The 17531-nt window shown below is 46.7% G+C and overlaps 1 protein-coding gene across 1 annotated transcript in view; it reads left to right on the top strand.

Annotated features, from left to right (window-relative positions):
- Positions 1–10189: 10189 nt before the first annotated feature.
- SLCO2B1 (solute carrier organic anion transporter family member 2B1) overlaps positions 10190–17531 on the top strand; it is a 36186-nt gene continuing 28844 nt past the window's right edge. Inside the window, exons 1-3 of the mRNA XM_078390237.1 lie at positions 10190–11043; positions 15781–15918; positions 16035–16197. Coding sequence (XP_078246363.1) covers positions 10975–11043; positions 15781–15918; positions 16035–16197 — 370 coding nt within the window. The 5' untranslated portion in view covers positions 10190–10974. The remainder of the gene's footprint in view (positions 11044–15780; positions 15919–16034; positions 16198–17531) is intronic.

The following is a 17531-nucleotide window of genomic DNA, read 5'->3' as shown; positions in this document are numbered from 1 at the left end:
GCAAATATATTTCTCCGCACGCCTTCCTGCTGTCTGTGTGTGACTTACCGCGCTGGAGATTGTGGTCTCAAGGCTTCGTTAAGGAGAAAGCTTCTGCTGACTTTTAAAGCTAACATGTAAAAGCCTGCAGAGCTCATGCCGTGTGAAGCTCGACAATCTTCTCACCCGCCCGCATTGCGTCTATGAAATGTTGCAAGGCACGATGGGGATCTGTTTGAAAGCATGTCCTGTTGAACCCCGGGTGCTGTAGCGCAGGGGTCCCCAACACCCGGTCCGCGCCCCGGTGACGGTTCGTGGCCTTGACTGGGCCGTGGAGACAGATCTTCCGCCACCGCAGCATGCATTCCCACTGCACACCCACCTACAGAGCCCCTTTGTGCATGCGTGCGTGTGCCCCGCAAGCAACCTCTGCCCCTTTGTGCATAAGCATGTGCATGCGCCGCGGGAATGCCCCATTCCTTCTTGCATGCATGTGAGTACCTCCACCCATTTGCACGTGTGCACGAGTGCCCACATGCCCGCACAAGTGAGCACCATACCTTTGTGCATGTGCGTGAACGTGGGGGGTCCCCCCGGTCTGCGGTATCAAAAAGGTTGGGGACCACTGCTGTAGTGGACAGAGTGATGGACTATGGCTCCAGAGAACAGGGTTTGAATCCCCTGTTCGGCTATAGAAAGTTTATGTTCTTATGGGGAAACCCACATGGGGCAGAGTGGAGTGAAGGACGAAGGGAAGGCCTATATTTGGCTTTGTAAGGTGTGCCTTAGTAGACGGACCTCCATGGACAGTGAGCTGGGGTTGAAGCCCAAAGATGCTTCGTCTCAAAGCGTTCCAGGCTGGCCCCTTCCCTGCTTCCACACCTTAGGCTGAGGTTCTACTACTGAGAATGTATGACATGGCCAAGAAAACAAAACTCCTTGTGTGTAACAATAGCATCTCTGCCTAATACATGCATTTTCTGCATCCTGTTTAATATTAGACAAAGGCAGGAGGACACCTGAGCGTGACACAAATTAATTAGGGCCCCTTCCAGAGGACAAAAAAATTATTTTGCAGAAGCTAAACTATATTTCTCCCGCAAACAATGCCAAATCCCTGCCCTATCGTTCATCCAGGTGTCAGATGCCAAAGTAGATATGTAATATTTAAAGGGAGGCTTCGGAAAACCGTGCAACTGCTTGCAATCCCTGCAGTGGTCCAGCCTAGCCGAGGAACGGTTTGAAAACTGACGTCCCTGGCCAATGGATTCTTTGAATTTCTCCTGGAATTGTGCATTAGTCTTGACCTGTGTGGGGAAGGGCTGGCTTTTGTTGTTGTTGTTTAGTCGTTAAGTCATGTCCAACTCTTGGTGACCCCATGGACCAGAGCACGCCAGGCCCTCCTGTCTTCCACTGCCTCCCAGAGTTGGGTCAGATTCATGTTGGTCGCTTCGCAGACACTGTCCAGCCATCTCATCTTCTGTCGTTCCCTTTCTCCTCCTGCCTTCACACTTTCCCAACATCAGGGTCTTTTCCAGGGAGTTTTCTCTTCTTGTAAGATGGCCAAAGTACTGGAGCCTCAGCTTTTAATGTTTTCCTGCTTTTAATTATTACACTGGATTTTATTTAGTGTATAGTTTAATTGGTTGTTGTGGGGTTTTCGGGCTCTTTGGCCGTGTTCTGAAGGTTGTTCTTCCTAACGTTTCGCCAGTCTCTGTGGCCGGCATCTTCAGAGGACAGCACTCTGTGCTCTGGTGTAGTTGGCTTGGGACTGCAGTATTTATGGCTGTGAGATAGGCTTTTGTCTTTTTCTGTAGATGGGTGATTAGTGTGTCTTGTTGTGGGTGTATTGTTGTGATAAGGAGCAGAGATTATCTGTCACTGTGAGTTTATTGCACATTAGAGGGGTCTCTGACACACCTCCTTCTATTGTGTGCTGGTGTGTTGCATCGTTCTCCTGAGAAATGATGTTGGCTTGGTCGTGCTGAAGAAGGCTGCCTATTTGATGTCATCTCCCATGCTCGCATTGGTGGTGATGGGGCTGGTGATGCTGCTGTATATTCAAAGACTGAACAAGAAAGGCGCTGTCTCTTGGGGCTTGGACTGTCTTCACTCTTTCTTTTCATTCTTCACTGAATACTTTTTCCTCTCCCTTTAGACCCTGGCCGTGAAAGCCTTCACGAGTATTGTTTAATTGTTTTTTTCATGTTTAACTTATGTTCTTAATTCTGTTTGTTTAATATTGTGAGCTGCCTTGGATCCCTTTATTGGGAGAAAGGCAGTCTATAAAAAAAAACAAATTAATAATAATAGGTAGTAGCAGATCCCAACCTGCAGCCTGCTAACAACACCTTTTCCTGACGAACCACAAAAATCTTGCAATAAAAGCACCACTTTTACATTTATAAAGCCTTTGATATCGTGACTGCCTTTTCCTTTAAAAAAGAATTAGCAGTTCTGCAGCAAATTTTCATTACAAAGCCAGCCGATTCTCTGGATGAATTATGAATGACTTCTAGAGTCTGAGTGGGAGGTGCGGACAAATTTCATACAATTCACAGGACTGCGTTTGAAGAGAAGGAGCCTTTAGAGATGCTCCACTCTGTTTATTTGATTGTCTTATTTGCAGCAGTATATATGAAAAGATCTCTCTTGGCCCTGCAGGAGACGTGAATATTGGTCTAATCTGCAAAAAAGAATTGACTTCCTCTTCGCTAATGATAAACAAGGAGCTACAGTAGTGTGCCGTGCGCTGGCTTCTGTAACAGCAAAGCACCACCAACTGCTATGGGAGACTTATATGACTGATTTCTGGACAAATGAATTTACATGGGATTGGTAATTTGTAGTTTTGCTACATGAATTAATTTCACAATATGAAAAACATCGTGTGATTCTGCAATTTATAATTCTTTAAATGTCTGGTATTATGTTATTGACTTCACTTGCTAAATGCTGTTGTGCCAACTCACCATAACTGCAGATTAGTTAATTGAGGCTCATTTGCATGCGTCGGAGAGCCGTGTTGCTCTTCCCATGAAAACAAACATTTTGGATGTTTTGCATATTATAGAGACTTTGATTTTAAAGGCCACAAAAAAGAAGAGAAGAATCCCTCATTCTAAATCTTAACGGAGAAAATGTGGGTGGCCCTTCGGAGAGATGATTCTTGTTCCCAGAGTTTGATTGCATCAGTGTGTGTTTCCAAAGCATCTAAAACAAGCCATTTCTATCCCTGCATCCACTAGCCCTCTTCTAGTTAGGGCAGAGTGCAATAGTGCATTTCAAGAGCATTAAAAATTCTGCCACCCCATTGAATTATGCCTGAAGAAAAGCTGGCTTCTTTACCCTGCTAATTATGCGAAGGGAACAATTTTGTACAATTTAACTTAACTGTGAAAGAATGTCTCCCCCGAAGCACACAGTGTTGATTCTGATACAATTAACTTTCAAGTAAGCACCCTGAAGATCTCAGCTTTGTTTTAATTTCTAGCTAATGATTCTGTTATAATGCATATATTATACTTGGCCTTATCCAAAAGGCCAAGAAGCGAGATAATACGCACATGAAACGTTTCAAGAGGTTCCTAAGCAGCCTGGCAGAAAAGTTCTGCACTTTGCTCTCATAAAGGCTGAATTTCCTGTGGGGTGCAAACTGTAGTCTCCAAGCAAAGAAATAAAAACCATACTTTCTTTACTTTCTTTTCTTCTAGAAAGAAATTTCTGGTCTCATTGTTGCGAAAGGGACCAGGGAATTGGCAGGGCTCCCCAGATTATCCCTTTGATTACAGGATGCTGGTTCTTCTCATAAGGCTTACTTCCATCTCGTCTTTGATTTCCCACATCCCTATCCTCTTGTATTTGATCTTTTAATTTTTTTTTTTTAAAGAGAGCTAGTTCGTAGATTGTCTTCGTATTCTGGACACTTCCAGCAATGATTTTGGAAAGAAAGGGTGCTGCAATCATCAGAAGTACAATACTCACCGTGGCTCTCTGAGGTCTCCAGAAAAGGGTTAGATAATGCTAGTAGGCATCCTTCAGTCTCGAGAGACGAGGGTCACGTGCTCTGAATGGAGGTCTTGGAACAGCGTCTCGTGCAGCTGAGAAGGCCAATCCGAGAGTGACCATCCCTTCCCCACTGAGGACAAATACAATACTGTCCCCTGTCCAGCTCCCTGATTTTGCTAGTTTCGGAACTGCCTCTTTGCCTCGGCCTGCTGGACAAGGGTCTCTTCAAATTGGGAGAGGCCACAATGCACCGCCTGCCTCCAGGATGAACACTTAGATGTCAAGGTTTTCCCATCTGCTAGATAATATGTTAAGCCAAATGCGTATTTCCTCCTCTTACATTGTTATCCCTCCAGACACGCATATATTTCAGAGCTACATGCCTGAGACATTAGGTGTGTGACCAAAGCTGTGCTTCTGGTTAATCAGCAGACCATCTTCTAATTGCTCAGCTACGAAACAAAAGCAAGTTAATTTGCCAAATGGGTATCAAGGCAACCATCTTTTCTCCTAAGTGTCCCTGCTTCAAGTTATGGAATCACACACATAGCATGCAGCCATACATTCCCACATTCAGGACAACTGGGCTTTTAGTGGCAACGAGCCATAAAGCAAGGTCTTTGATGAAGAACATTGTGGACGGTGGAGGATCATGTGACAGATGGTGTGTAGGCATCCTTCAGTCTTGAGAGACTATGGTATCGTGCTCTGTATGGAGGTCTTGGAACAGTGTCTTGTGTGGCTGAGAAGGCCAATTCGAGAGTGACAATCTCTTCCACACTGAAGACAAATCCAATCTGACCCCTGTCCAGCTCCCTCCTTTTGCTGCTTTTGTGAATTCCTCTTCACCTCGGCCTGCTGGATAGGGTCTCTTCAAATTGGGAGAGGCCATGATGCACCGCCTGCCTCCAGGTTGAACGCTCAGACGTCAAGGTTTCCCATCTGTTGAGGTCCATTCCTAAGGCCTTCGGGTCCCGCTTGCAGATGTCCTTGTATCGCAGCTGTGGTCTCCCTCTGGGGCGGTTTCCCTGCACTCATTCTCCATCCAGGAGATCTTTTGGAATCCGACCATCAGCCATTCTCACGACGTGCCCAAGCCAACGTAGACGGCGCTGTTTCAGTATTGTATACATGCTAAAAATTTCAGCTCGTTCTAGGGTGACAGATGATGGTCCTGCTAATACCTTGATCCCACTGTCTCCCATCAGATCTGAATAGTTTCCACAGTTGCTGCGGGAAGGAAGCCAGCGTGAAGCAGCACTGAGAAGGAAGCCGAAGCCTTTGCTCAGAATACTCTGCTCAAACTCGGAAGATTTATGTTCCGCTCTCAAGGGGAAGACGAAGATTACAGCCAAGATAAATTGGCAGCGCTGTGGAGAACGTTCTCCATTTCAGCTTTTACAAAGTGATTTATGTAGAAACGCTAGACAATTAAGCTTCACTGCGAACATTCTTCCCTTTCTAATTAGCTTTGTGTGAGTAATTTGTTGATGTTTGCACAGGCAGTTTAATTACATCAATGAGTCAGAGTTTTGACGTTGCGGGACAGCCCTGGGAAACTCTCCCCGCCAAAAGCCATGGTGCCCGCATCAAGGGAGGCCTTTATGACCACCCTCTTCTGCTTTGGTCAGACCTCACCTGGGCTTGTGTGCTCAATTTGGGATACCCCAATATCAGCAGGCTGGAATGTGTCCAGAGGAGAGCAGCTGAGATGGGAAATAGCCTTGAAAGCAGAAATGGTTCACGGAGGTTGGCATATTTGGCTTAAAGAATAAAAGGGTCAGGGACACGAGAGAGGGACCTTTCTTTGTGGCTGCTCCCAGAGACTGTGGAACTCCCTCCCACTGGAGGTCAGCCTGGCCCCGTCTTGGCTGTCCTTCCGCAAGCAGATGAAAGCAAGTTTTTCCTCAGTGAGAGGCTCCCTGAGCGCGCTTTTTAAAAATGTAATATTGTGCCTTGTTGCTTTGAATGTGGCTTTAGTGTTGATTTCGCTTACCATTTTTAGTGCAGGGGCTTGATTCTTTTAAAATATTTGTATAGGTACTGTTTTTCGCTTATAAATATTGCCCTTTCAATTATGTAAGCTGCCTTGGGTCCTTTTTAAGGACAAAGGGGGGGGGAGGGTAAAGTAAATAAATAAGGCATTGCCTCACGCCAGAGGAAGAATCCAAGCCGGTGGGTTCAAACTACAAGAAAGGAGATTCTGACTTCAGAAACAACTTCCTGATGGCAAGTGCTCTTAAACTTTGGAATGGACTGTGTTGGAAGAATCTGGATCCCTCCTTCTTTAAACAGAGGTCCAATAGCTGTCTGACGGTGGTGCTTTAGGCACATATTTTTGGATTGTCAGAGTAAGATGGACTGAACACCCACAACTCCCACTTTGACAATTCTATGATGCTAAGAGCCTGGTACAAGATATTTTGGGTGGGTATAATGCTGCTCCTTCAAGGATTGCTGCCTTGTCATGGCGAAGGGGCTTGAATCATTCGGAGAAGCTATGGGCTATGCCGTGCGGGGACGCCCACAACGGACAGGTCATAGTGGAGAGTTCCGACTAAATGCAATCCACCTGGAGTAGGAACTGGTAATTCCACTCCAGTATCTTTGCCAAGAACGCCCCATGATCAGAAACAAAAGGCTAAAAGATATGACGCTGGAAGATGGGCCCCTCAGGTCGGAAGGCGTCCAACATGCTACTGAGGAAGAGCAGAGGACAAGTACAAGTAGCTCCAGAGCTAATGAAGTGGTTGGGCCAAAGCCGAAAGGACGCTCAGCTGTGGATGTGCCTGGAAGTGAAAGGAAAGTCCAATGCTGCAAAGAAAAATACTGCATAGGAACCTGGAATGTAAGATCTATGAACCTTGGTAAGCTGGATGTGGTCGAACAGGAGATGGCAAGAATAAATATCGACATCCTGGGCATCAGTGAACTATAATGGGCGGGAATGAGCAAATTCAATTCAGACGACTATCATATCTACTACGGTGGGCAAGAATCCCGTAGAAGAAATTGAGTAGCCCTCATAGTCAAAAAAAGAGTGGGCTCACAAACAAGGAGCGGAGGCCACATACCTGTTAAAGGTAGACTGCTTTTGAAGAAAGAGGTACCATTACCATTGGCAGACCTATCTTCTGTTTTAAAAAACATCATCTTCTTTGACAGCTATGAGTTTATTTTACAGTTTAGAGCTTGGAAAAGTTTTGTTTTGTTTTGGAGTTCAACCCTCCTAATCCCTCAAGCAACAGGCCTGTAACTTACTTTTATTTATTTATTGAAAATATTTTTACCCTGCCTTTCCTCAGTGCATATTGACATCCAATATGCAGTGTAAATATTGCAGATTTTGGAGGGACAAGGCTGAGAGATGGCAACAATATTGAGAAGCAACGGGTTCATAAGGAGCATTTAATTGCTCGAATTCAGACCAAATTAGATGCAGCGTCTATTTCAGAATGAAATCATGAGAAAAATACATTGATGTCAGTAGGAACATTGTGCGACTACATTTAGTGTGGATCCAGCCCTGAAGTTTGATCTCTCTCTCTCTCTCTCTCTCTCTCTCTCTCTCTCTCTCTCTCTCTCTTGCGTGCACGCGGCAGTATTGCTTCCTGAATATATCAAAAAAGATCTTAACACATCCCTCCCCTGGCAATCTTTTTCTTCCTAGGACATTTAATCTGCAAAGGATGCTTTTTACCAAAGGAACATTAGCTTGCCCCTGGGCCTCTGTTGAGCCCAAATTACCCCCATCCTTTGCCCATTTTTATAAATTATCTGAAACATCCCTGAAGGCTCACACATGTAGCTTCTGAGAAATGCTTCGGTCCTGGCAAACCACCACGGAAAGGGCTGCGGAGCATCCAACAAAAATGTACCAAATTATGTCCACAGGCAATCCTATCAGAAGCTGGTTCTGGTTCATTGGGACGAGAAGCCATCTCTCTACTGTTTCGTGTAGCGAGCCGTGATGAAGAACAAGGATAGAGTTGGTTGCTGCAGGGATTGCTGGATTGCAGACTTTCTGCTTTGGAAGGTCTGCAAGACTAGCACAAAGTGCAAATGGAGCCAAATGTACCTCTCGGGTGGGGGGGGGTACAGGTGCTTTCCTGGGAGGGGGGCTCGAGTTGCAGGACTTCCCTGTCAAGCCGGATTTAAGTTGCACCGGTGACTCAACTCAGACTTGACTGGTTTCTTTTTTCTTTTTTCTTTTTTTCAATGACTTGGACTCGTGACTTGGAATCCACCCAGCCACCTCTCCTTTTTTTTTTTCCGGGGGAGGGGGAAAGCTTGTTTTAAAGAGGGACTTGAGACTTCAGACTTGGTACCGAAGACCCAGACTCAGCTTTTGGGACTTGGATCTTAAAGACGTGTCAATATCCCTGGTGCTTTCCGTGCAGGACATCCGAGGGTTTACTCTCCAGCCCTCCTGGTTAAAAAATAAAAATATTGCCCGGAAAGTCTGGAGAAGACCCTTGGCTGAGACTTTGGATTGCTGCTTCCATTCGGTAGAAGCCATACTGGGCAGGAGGCAGCAGGCGCCATGTAGTGGGTCAGAGTGTCCGACCAACGCAGGGGAGACCCAAGTTCAAATTCTCACTCGGCCATTAAATTCATTAGCTGAGCTTGGGGATTCCGTCTCTGGGAACGTAGGAGACTGTGTTAGGCTGAATCAGAGCCTTGATGTGGCTCGCCCAGTATTGTTGGATCTTGGCAAACTTCCTATTGAGATTCGAAGCAGAAGGTCCTGCTCACATAACACCATAGGGTCCCACTTGTGCCAGTGTTAGCTCTGCACAGGTTTTCCTTGTGGAGGTGACCCACCTACCTGTGCAAGGGTCCTGCGCGCGCAAGTGGGTTTCAGGCCCGATGTTCTCCTAGCCCTGCCTGGAAATATCTAGCATTACCTGGACGTCTCCCCTCTCTCCCCCAAGGAGACACCAACCCGGACTAACCCTCATTCTGAAATGTGGCATGATTGGTGTGTTCAGGATGGTTAGGTTGACGTCTCTGAGCCTAATTGGCCACACCGTGTAGTCCCCAGGATCCAATCAGAGTTTTCGGGAAGTGGAGGAGAAGCAATGGGATAGGGACCTATTAAGTACAGTGCGGTCTCTACTTAAGAACTTAATCCGTATTGGAAGGTGGTTCTCAAGTGGAAAAGTTCTTATGTAGAATCTGCATTTCCCATAGGAATGCATTGAAAACCATTTAATCCGTATCTGCTCTTTTCCGTCCATAGAAACTAATGGGAAGCTGCTATTCCGCCTTCTACCACTAGAGGGGGATTTTTTCTTTTTTTCCCCTTAGGTCAGGGAACAGTGTTAAAAGCACTTCTGACGAAGCTAATTTTGAAGCAATGGACTGAAAACCAATTAATCTGTTCTGGCTGTTTTTTTTATGTAGAGGTGCGTTCGTACATTGAAGCATTAGTTCCCATAGGAACTAATGCAAAGCTGGTTAATACGTACTCTACCACTAGGGGGAGAACTTTTTTTAACCTAAGATGACCTAAGGTTAAAAAAAGAGCAGGAAAGGTTTTTTTTTCCTGTTCTTATCTGGATTTCTGTTCTCAAGTAGAAGCAAAATTTAACAAATGGAGCTGTTCTTAAGTTGGATTGTTCTTAAGTAGGGACGTTCTTAAGTAGAGACCCCACTGTAAAATAAATACATGAGAATGGTCTGACATCCACGTAATAGGGCCCCTTGTCTCTAGGACATGATCTGTGTTGAAGCGGACTGATTATTGGTTAAGGGCATTTCTCTTTCAGTCCACTTTTGTGGACTTATTCTGTAATAGGCTAGATTTGAGTGAGCCTCAGCTCCACGTGTGCAGAAGTTGATGAAAACGATTTGCGAGGGTCAGCCTGTGCTCTTTGATTTGTCCCTTCTGTTTGGGATTTTTCCCCCCCTCTCTCTTCAAGAGCCGTGCAAACATAATGCTGTAATTCAGCTCGGTCGGGCTTGCCATGATGAAGCTTGACAACAGAAAAGTGATGCCAATTGTTTCAGTGCCCCCCCTTCCCTCCCCCCCCATTCTCAATGTAAGACAGCCTTTTGGCGGCGAGAAAAGAAAGCAGAATGCACCAAAATTAGCTGCCTTTGCACAATGCGTCTAGAATGACATCTTCCTACAGAAACGGTGCCTTTTGGACTTCAGGATTTCTGGAATGGTGACCGTGATCTAAAGGGAGGACGGATTATCCCATGACTCTCTTGTCTGCCCAGGTCCGTATTCTGAACCGAGGACCCTGTTAACTCCATCCTAAAAGAGGATGCAGTCTGATCCACTGTTTTCCACTCTTCAGCCTGAAATTTGAGAAAGAGGGTGAGAGACTGGGTGCCCAGGAATCCGTGGCACTTCCGCATCTCTTAAACAGAGGTGCAGTGGAGAAGGACAAGCCTAGACAGAGGATAAGGTTTGTCCTTGGCAGCGCTAGTCCACCGAGGTTCTGTTCAAAGCATTAGAAAAGCCTTCGCGAATACATTAGAAAAGTCTTGCTGTGTTTCGTAGTCCAGCATTCTGTTCTCATAGTCAGGGCTGTAACTAAGGGGAGGGCATAAAAGTATTTTGGCCTCCCAAAGCGCCAACATTGAAACAGCACCAAAATTTAGAGGTTGTGCTTTCTTCAACCAACAGCTCTTGCAAACAGAAGCCTAGGGTTTCCTTTAGGGAATCTATCCATCTTATATTTGGTCCTCCTCTTTTCCTGCCACCTTCAACTTTTCCCAGCATTATGGTCTTCTCTGGAGAATCCTGCCTTCTCTTTGTTACTTTTATCTGGTTACCTCTGATCTTTGAACAGGCCTTTTAAAGCGCTCCACGGATGCAATGCGTCTTTACAGCTACACCTCTGTCTTGCTTTTACTCACGTTCTCCCACCAAACAGGGTCACCGTGTGTGAAACCAAATGGGAAAACAACCACACATTTGATGGCACGATTTCTGTTTTGCAGACACGCACACGTTGTATGTGAAAATAGAAAATGCCAGACGAAGCAAGCAGTGGGCTGTTCAGAAGACTCTCCTGCACGAACCCATTCCACACCATCAAAGTGAGTAATAGCTTGTGCTCGTCCTACATCAACACCCCTCCACAAAACCCCCTGTGTTGCCATTCTCCTGGGAAGGAAGGAAGATGGACAGCTGGCTTCTAGTGGCAGCCCCTGTTTTCCTGTAAGTGTTCTTTTGAAAAGCAAGCTGCTTTTTGGAGAGGGTCGAGAGGCCAAATGCAGGCTTAGAGACAAGAAAAGCCTTCGCCAAAATGGGCTGAGCTTTAAAGGGCACACGGCGGCTCCTTTCTAAAGTTCAGCTTTTCAGGCTCAGCATTCCATTTACCGGCACGTAAGTGCTCCAGGCTGAATGCGATGGGGCTGCTGCCATTCACAGAGGATGGAATGAAGAATGCTCACAAAGTGGTTTAGGGTTATTCTTTTAAAAAAAATGGGCAGGCTCTGAGGTGGATTTAACTGCTTCCGCAGCACTGTTCGGGTTGGCGAAGAGCTTTATTCCTCATGAAGATGACTAAAAAAGTCACCTTGAGTTGTGCCGATGCACACACAGGGTGAATTCTTGACCCCCCCGCCTGCTCCTCACGCCCTTGCACCCGTACCCAGAACCAGCTGCTGAGCATGTCCAAGCCATTCACCCACCTGGCCCATGGGTTCTCTGTGACTTCTTTCCCAGCAGATGGACGGGAGCCCCCATCCTCTTAGCCTATCCTTTGCAGCAGGATTGTTCCATGTGGTGGTGGTGGGGGGGCTGTGGCTACAGCTTGCAGGATGGCAGCATTTAAAAATAGATATTCTGTGCAGGTGGAAGGATTGAAAAATTCCAGGGTTTAGGGTTTGGGGTAGGTTTTTTTAAAAGAAAAAAAAATCATTACTAAAATGTATCTCAAGCCAGGTAGAACTTAGGGAGAGGTGGAAATACATGCCACAAGACTCCACAATGAGTGATGGGCATGAACTACTGTTTCAGCAGTTTGTGCCAGTATTGTTTCGTTTTTTTGTCCAAGCAAGTGTTCGGTGCTTCCCAGCCCTGCCTCCCCTGGCAGACACCCACTCAGAGGCAAGTTCTGAGTAGAGGTTTGACTGCAGTAATACAGTTTAACCCCTGTGTCATGGGACTATTCCATTCACCAATATCCTGAAGTGGCTCTCTTCTTAAGCGACTTGACAATACTGGGAAACTGACAGCAAGCTGTTATGGATCATATAGCATCGTATGAGGTCCATATGCCATTTGGATGCAGGGCTCTCTCCAGACGGCATAGGGAACCTCCCGGCAACCCTATTTGGCCTCACCCAGCATGCTCCAAAGTGGGCATCTGGATAAGCCCCAAGACAAAATAATGAACAATAACAACAACAACAACAGCAGCAAACAACAAAGAAAGGCAACTTAAATTTATTTTTTATTTTATTTTTATTTATTTGATTTATACCCCAACTATCTGGACCGATGGACCACTCACATCATAAATCACACCATCAGAACTACAACAACAACAATAAGAGAGAAGCAATATTAGGAACAGCATCTACACCGTGTCGATATTTAACAGACCGACAGGTTTTGGGTTAAAACTTGCATCTGTTAAACAACACCAGTCAGTGTTTTTATAGTTTTGATTGACTCTGCCTGGCATTTTTTACTAATAGCCGTTGTAATAGTAATACCACCAAGTTGATTCTAATGTACGGGGACCTTTTTCCAGGGTTTCCTAGGAACAGATAGTATTCAGAAGTGGCTTCCCCTCCCCTTCTTCTGGTGGCACCTCTGGGACTGTGCAGTTCGCCCAAGGCCCCCCAGGCTATCTTCATATGACTTTGTGCACATCTCTTCACTGAAAGGCATGGGAAGTCTCAGGAATGCATGGCTTTGGGGAGCATGATGTGCTTCATCTCATTCACTTCTTTGCCAAGCAGCTCCTACCCAGAAGGGAAATGAAGTCCAGCAGAAGACACCTGTTCCATTTCTATCTGTAATCAGAGTCCTTCCTTCCATCCTTTTATCCATCATCAGCTCCTTCCTTCCTTCCTTCCTTCCTTCCTTCCTTCCTTCCTTCCTTCCTTCCTTCCTTCCTTCTCTCTCCTCTTCCTTCCTTCCTTCCTTCCTTCCTTCCTTCCTTCCTTCCTTCCTTCCTTCCTTCCTTCCTTCCTTCCTTCCTTCTCTCTCCTCTTCCTTCCTTCCTTCCTTCCTTCCTTCCTTCCTTCTCTCTCCTCTTCCTTCCTTCCTTCCTTCCTTCCTTCCTTCCTTCCTTCCTTCCTTCCTTCCTTCCTTCCTTCCTTCTCTCTCCTCTTCCTTCCTTCCTTCCTTCCTTCCTTCCTTCCTTCCTTCCTTCCTTCCTTCCTTCCTTCCTTCCTTCCTTCTCTCTCCTCTTCCTTCCTTCCTTCCTTCCTTCCTTCCTTCCTTCCTTCCTTCCTTCCTTCCTTCCTTCCTTCCTTCCTTCCTTCCTTCTCTCTCCTCTTCCTTCCTTCCTTCCTTCCTTCCTTCCTTCCTTCCTTCCTTCCTTCCTTCCTTCCTTCCTTCCTTCCTTCCTTCCTTCCTTCCTTCCTTCTCTCTCCTCTTCCTTCCTTCCTTCCTTCCTTCCTTCCTTCCTTCCTTCCTTCCTTCCTTCCTTCTCTCTCCTCTTCCTTCCTTCCTTCCTTCCTTCCTTCCTTCCTTCCTTCCTTCCTTCCTTCCTTCCTTCCTTCTCTCTCCTCTTCCTTCCTTCCTTCCTTCCTTCCTTCCTTCCTTCCTTCCTTCCTTCCTTCCTTCCTTCCTTCCTTCCTTCCTTCCTTCCTTCTCTCTCCTCTTCCTTCCTTCCTTCCTTCCTTCCTTCTCTCTCCTCTTCCTTCCTTCCTTCCTTCCTTCCTTCCTTCCTTCCTTCCTTCCTTCCTTCCTTCCTTCCTTCCTTCCTTCTCTCTCCTCTTCCTTCCTTCCTTCCTTCCTTCCTTCCTTCCTTCCTTCCTTCCTTCCTTCCTTCCTTCCTTCCTTCCTTCCTTCCTTCCTTCCTTCCTTCCTTCCTTCCTTCCTTCCTTCCTTCCTTCTCTCTCCTCTTCCTTCCTTCCTTCCTTCCTTCCTTCCTTCCTTCCTTCCTTCCTTCCTTCCTTCCTTCTCTCTCCTCTTCCTTCCTTCCTTCCTTCCTTCCTTCCTTCCTTCCTTCCTTCCTTCCTTCCTTCCTTCCTTCTCTCTCCTCTTCCTTCCTTCCTTCCTTCCTTCCTTCCTTCCTTCCTTCCTTCCTTCCTTCCTTCCTTCCTTCCTTCCTTCCTTCCTTCCTTCCTTCCTTCCTTCCTTCCTTCCTTCCTTCCTTCCTTCCTTCCTTCCTTCTAAACAACTCCATATAGCTGAGTGGCTTACTAGGACACATATATGTTTTACTGTGTAAGGATTTAGATTAGAAGAGTGATGTAGAGGGAGTTAATTAACCCTGCTTCCTCATCTTGCTTCCCTGATTTTCAAAGCAATTGTAGTGGGGGCTGTCTTTAAAATTGTTATTTGTAACAGTATATCTATGTTTATTTTTGCAGGAAAAAGAAAGGAAAAAGAGAGAGGGTGGGAGGGAATGCCATCCTTAGGTGTTCCCCCCCCCTTAAGCGGGCTAGATGGAGGAAAGGTCTCAGTCTGTGCCAGGCAGATTCCAATGTTTTCTCTGCTGAACATCTTGGCTTCAGCATCTCCCCCTCAATGCTGTTGCTCTTGGATGGTTGACTCCTGGAAAGGGTTAAGGTTAAAAGGGCACAGAGTCTGTTGGCATGGGACCAACTCTAAAGGCTTGATATAGCGTATGCCTCACCTGAAGCTTGGAGTCAGATTTGGATAATGAAGCTTCAGTTAGTGGAAAACAAACCTTGGAGCCCAAGATAACAAGTTACACAGAGTCTCTTATCTGGTCTTTTCAAATCCTCCCCTTAATAAGCAGAGCAAAGACGCAGACGTAGGAGAAAAATACACGGAGAGAATTCTAATAAGATGTATAGCATAATATATTAGACTTGGTCAGACATACAGTATATACATGGTGATATATACATAGGCATACAGTAGATCTCTCCGAGCAACGTAACAGTCACATCCAAGTAAAGTCTTGGCTACCAGACTCACCACTGAGTGGCTGAGTGCTGTTCTCACTCCCTTGCTTAAATAACAAGAGCAGCCGATCACAGCAGGCACGGCAGCTGAACGTGGTCGAAAAGCATTACCTAAGCTTGTCCCATCTGTATGCCATCAGTCATCCATTGACTCGACGTTTACAGGCATGGCTTTGCATGCTTTAATACAATATTAAATTTAACCCCTTGTTCACTTAAAGGAACAAATCCTGACAGAGTCACCTAGCAGTTTGTTCTCTCAAGGTCACTATGTGGCCAGCATGGTACAGGAAAACAACCAGTTGTGTGTCTGGATGATGCCGTACCCTTGCTGAAGCTTAGCAGATCTGGTCCCCATCTGGAGCCCTATAGTGGAAGAAAAGCAGGATGGAGATATGATAAAATACAATCCTTAAATGACAGAGTCTTGTCTTTAACACTGTATATGCACAGATTTAATTCTCAAGCAGGGCAGTGGGAGCTGGGGCATTACCGTGGCCAGCTGAGAAAAGGGCCCAAGGAATTGGTGGCAGTAGGGAGACAGGGAAAGGAAGAGGCAGATGGATGTGGCCCGTGGGTTGGCGGGGGGCGGACTCTCCTGTGGCCTGGAGAGTCTGTCCAGTGGGAAGCAAGGGAGGAAAGAGCTCACCGGATGCTGCAGGGGAAAAAAAGGCCCGTTTTTACCCGAGTTCTAGTTCCCTTTCTTCCATGCCACAGTTCTTCGTTGTGTGCCAAGGGTTCCTGCAACTCACCCAGCTGCTGACATCGGGCTACATGAAAAGCACAATTTCGACCATCGAGAAGCGCTTTGGGCTGTCCAGTCAGACCTCCGGATTGGTGGCTTCCTTCAACGAGGTACTGCCTTTTATACTCGGATCCTGCCCCCCCCCCCCCGCTGTTTGTTGCTTTCAAAAAGACGTCCCTTCTTTAGAGGGTTGGAAGGCGTCTCAAACTCTCGTCTCACTCCCCAGGTGGGCAACACCATGCTGATCATCTTTGTGAGTTATTTTGGCAGCCGAGTCCACAGGCCCCGTTTCATCGGTTTCGGTGCCATCCTTGTTTCCCTGTCTGGACTGATCATAGCTCTTCCCCACTTTATCACGGGACCCTATGAATATGAACGTTTCGCTTCTGGTAAGAACCCCTGTTCTATCGACCTTCTCAATGAACAAGCAGATTGACTGGGGCCTTTTTTCATTATGGGATTTTATGACCTCTTCTCTTATTTTCCCATTCCTCGCTCCCTCCCTCCCTCCCTCCCTCCCTCCCTCCCTTCCTTCCTTCCTTCCTTCCTTCCTTCCTTCCTTCCTTCCTTCCTTCCTTCTGGTCTATCTTTAATCCTTCCTTCCTTCCTTCCTTCTATCTATCATCATTCCTTCCTTCCTTCCTTCCTTCCTTCCTTCCTTCCTTCCTTCCTTCCTTCCTTCCTTCCTTCCTTCCTTCCTTCCTTCCTTCCTTCCTTCCTTCCTTCCTTCCTCTCTCTCTTTTGTTCTTTTACTTTCTTTTCCTTCCTTCCTTTCTCCCTCTCTTTCTTTTCCTTCCTTCCTTCCTTCCTTCCTTCCTTCCTTCCTTCCTTCCTTCCTTCCTTCCTTCCTTCGTTCCTTCGTTCGTTCATTCGTTCGTTCGTTCCTTCCTTCCTTCCTTCCTTCCTTCCTTCCTTCCTTCCTTCCTTCCTTCCTTCCTTCCTTCCTTCCTTCCTCCCTCCCTCCCTCCCTCCCTTCCTTCCTTCCTTCCTTCCTTCCTCCCTCCCTCCCTCCCTCCCGCCCTTCCTTCCTTCCTTCCTTCCTTCCTTCCTTCCTTCCTTCCTTCCTTCCTTCCTTCCTTCCTTCCTTCCTTACCCTCCTTTCCTTCCTTTCTCTCTCTCTTTCCCTCCCTCCCTCCCTCCCTCCCTCCCTCCCTCCTTCCTCCCTTCCTCCCTCCCTCCCTCCCTCCCTCCCTCCCTCCCTCCCTTCCTTCCTTCCTTCCTTCCTTCCTTCCTTCCTTCCTTCCTTCCTTCCTTCCTTCCTTCCTTCCTTCCTCCCTCCCTCCCTCCCTTCCTCCCTTCCTTCCTTCCTTCCTTCCTTCCTTCCTTCCTTCCTCCCTTCCTCCCTCCCTCCCTCCCTTCCTCCCTCCCTCCCTCCCTCCCTTCCTTCCTTCCTTCCTTCCTTCCTTCCTTCCTTCCTTCCTTCCTTCCTTCCTTCCTTCCTCCCTTCCTCCCTCCCTCCCTCCCTTCCTCCCTCCCTCCCTCCCTCCCTCCCTCCCTTCCTTCCTTCCTTCCTTCCTTCCTTCCTTCCTTCCTTCCTTCCTTCCTTCCTTCCTTCCTTCCTTCCTTCCTTCCTTGACCAGCTGTTCCTGCAACATGGCACACAAACAGGACATGGTCCTCTCGACACCTATTTGCACCTGTTCAACTTGGCCAATGCAAATCAGTTGGTTCATTCCTTAGTCATTATTAACCACACTCTGCAAATTCTTCAGAAAAAGGGAAA

The sequence above is a fragment of the Pogona vitticeps genome, chromosome 3 (assembly GCF_051106095.1).
Source record: "Pogona vitticeps strain Pit_001003342236 chromosome 3, PviZW2.1, whole genome shotgun sequence".
Lineage (NCBI taxonomy): Eukaryota > Metazoa > Chordata > Lepidosauria > Squamata > Agamidae > Pogona > Pogona vitticeps.
This window is presented reverse-complemented; position numbering and strand designations above follow the sequence as displayed.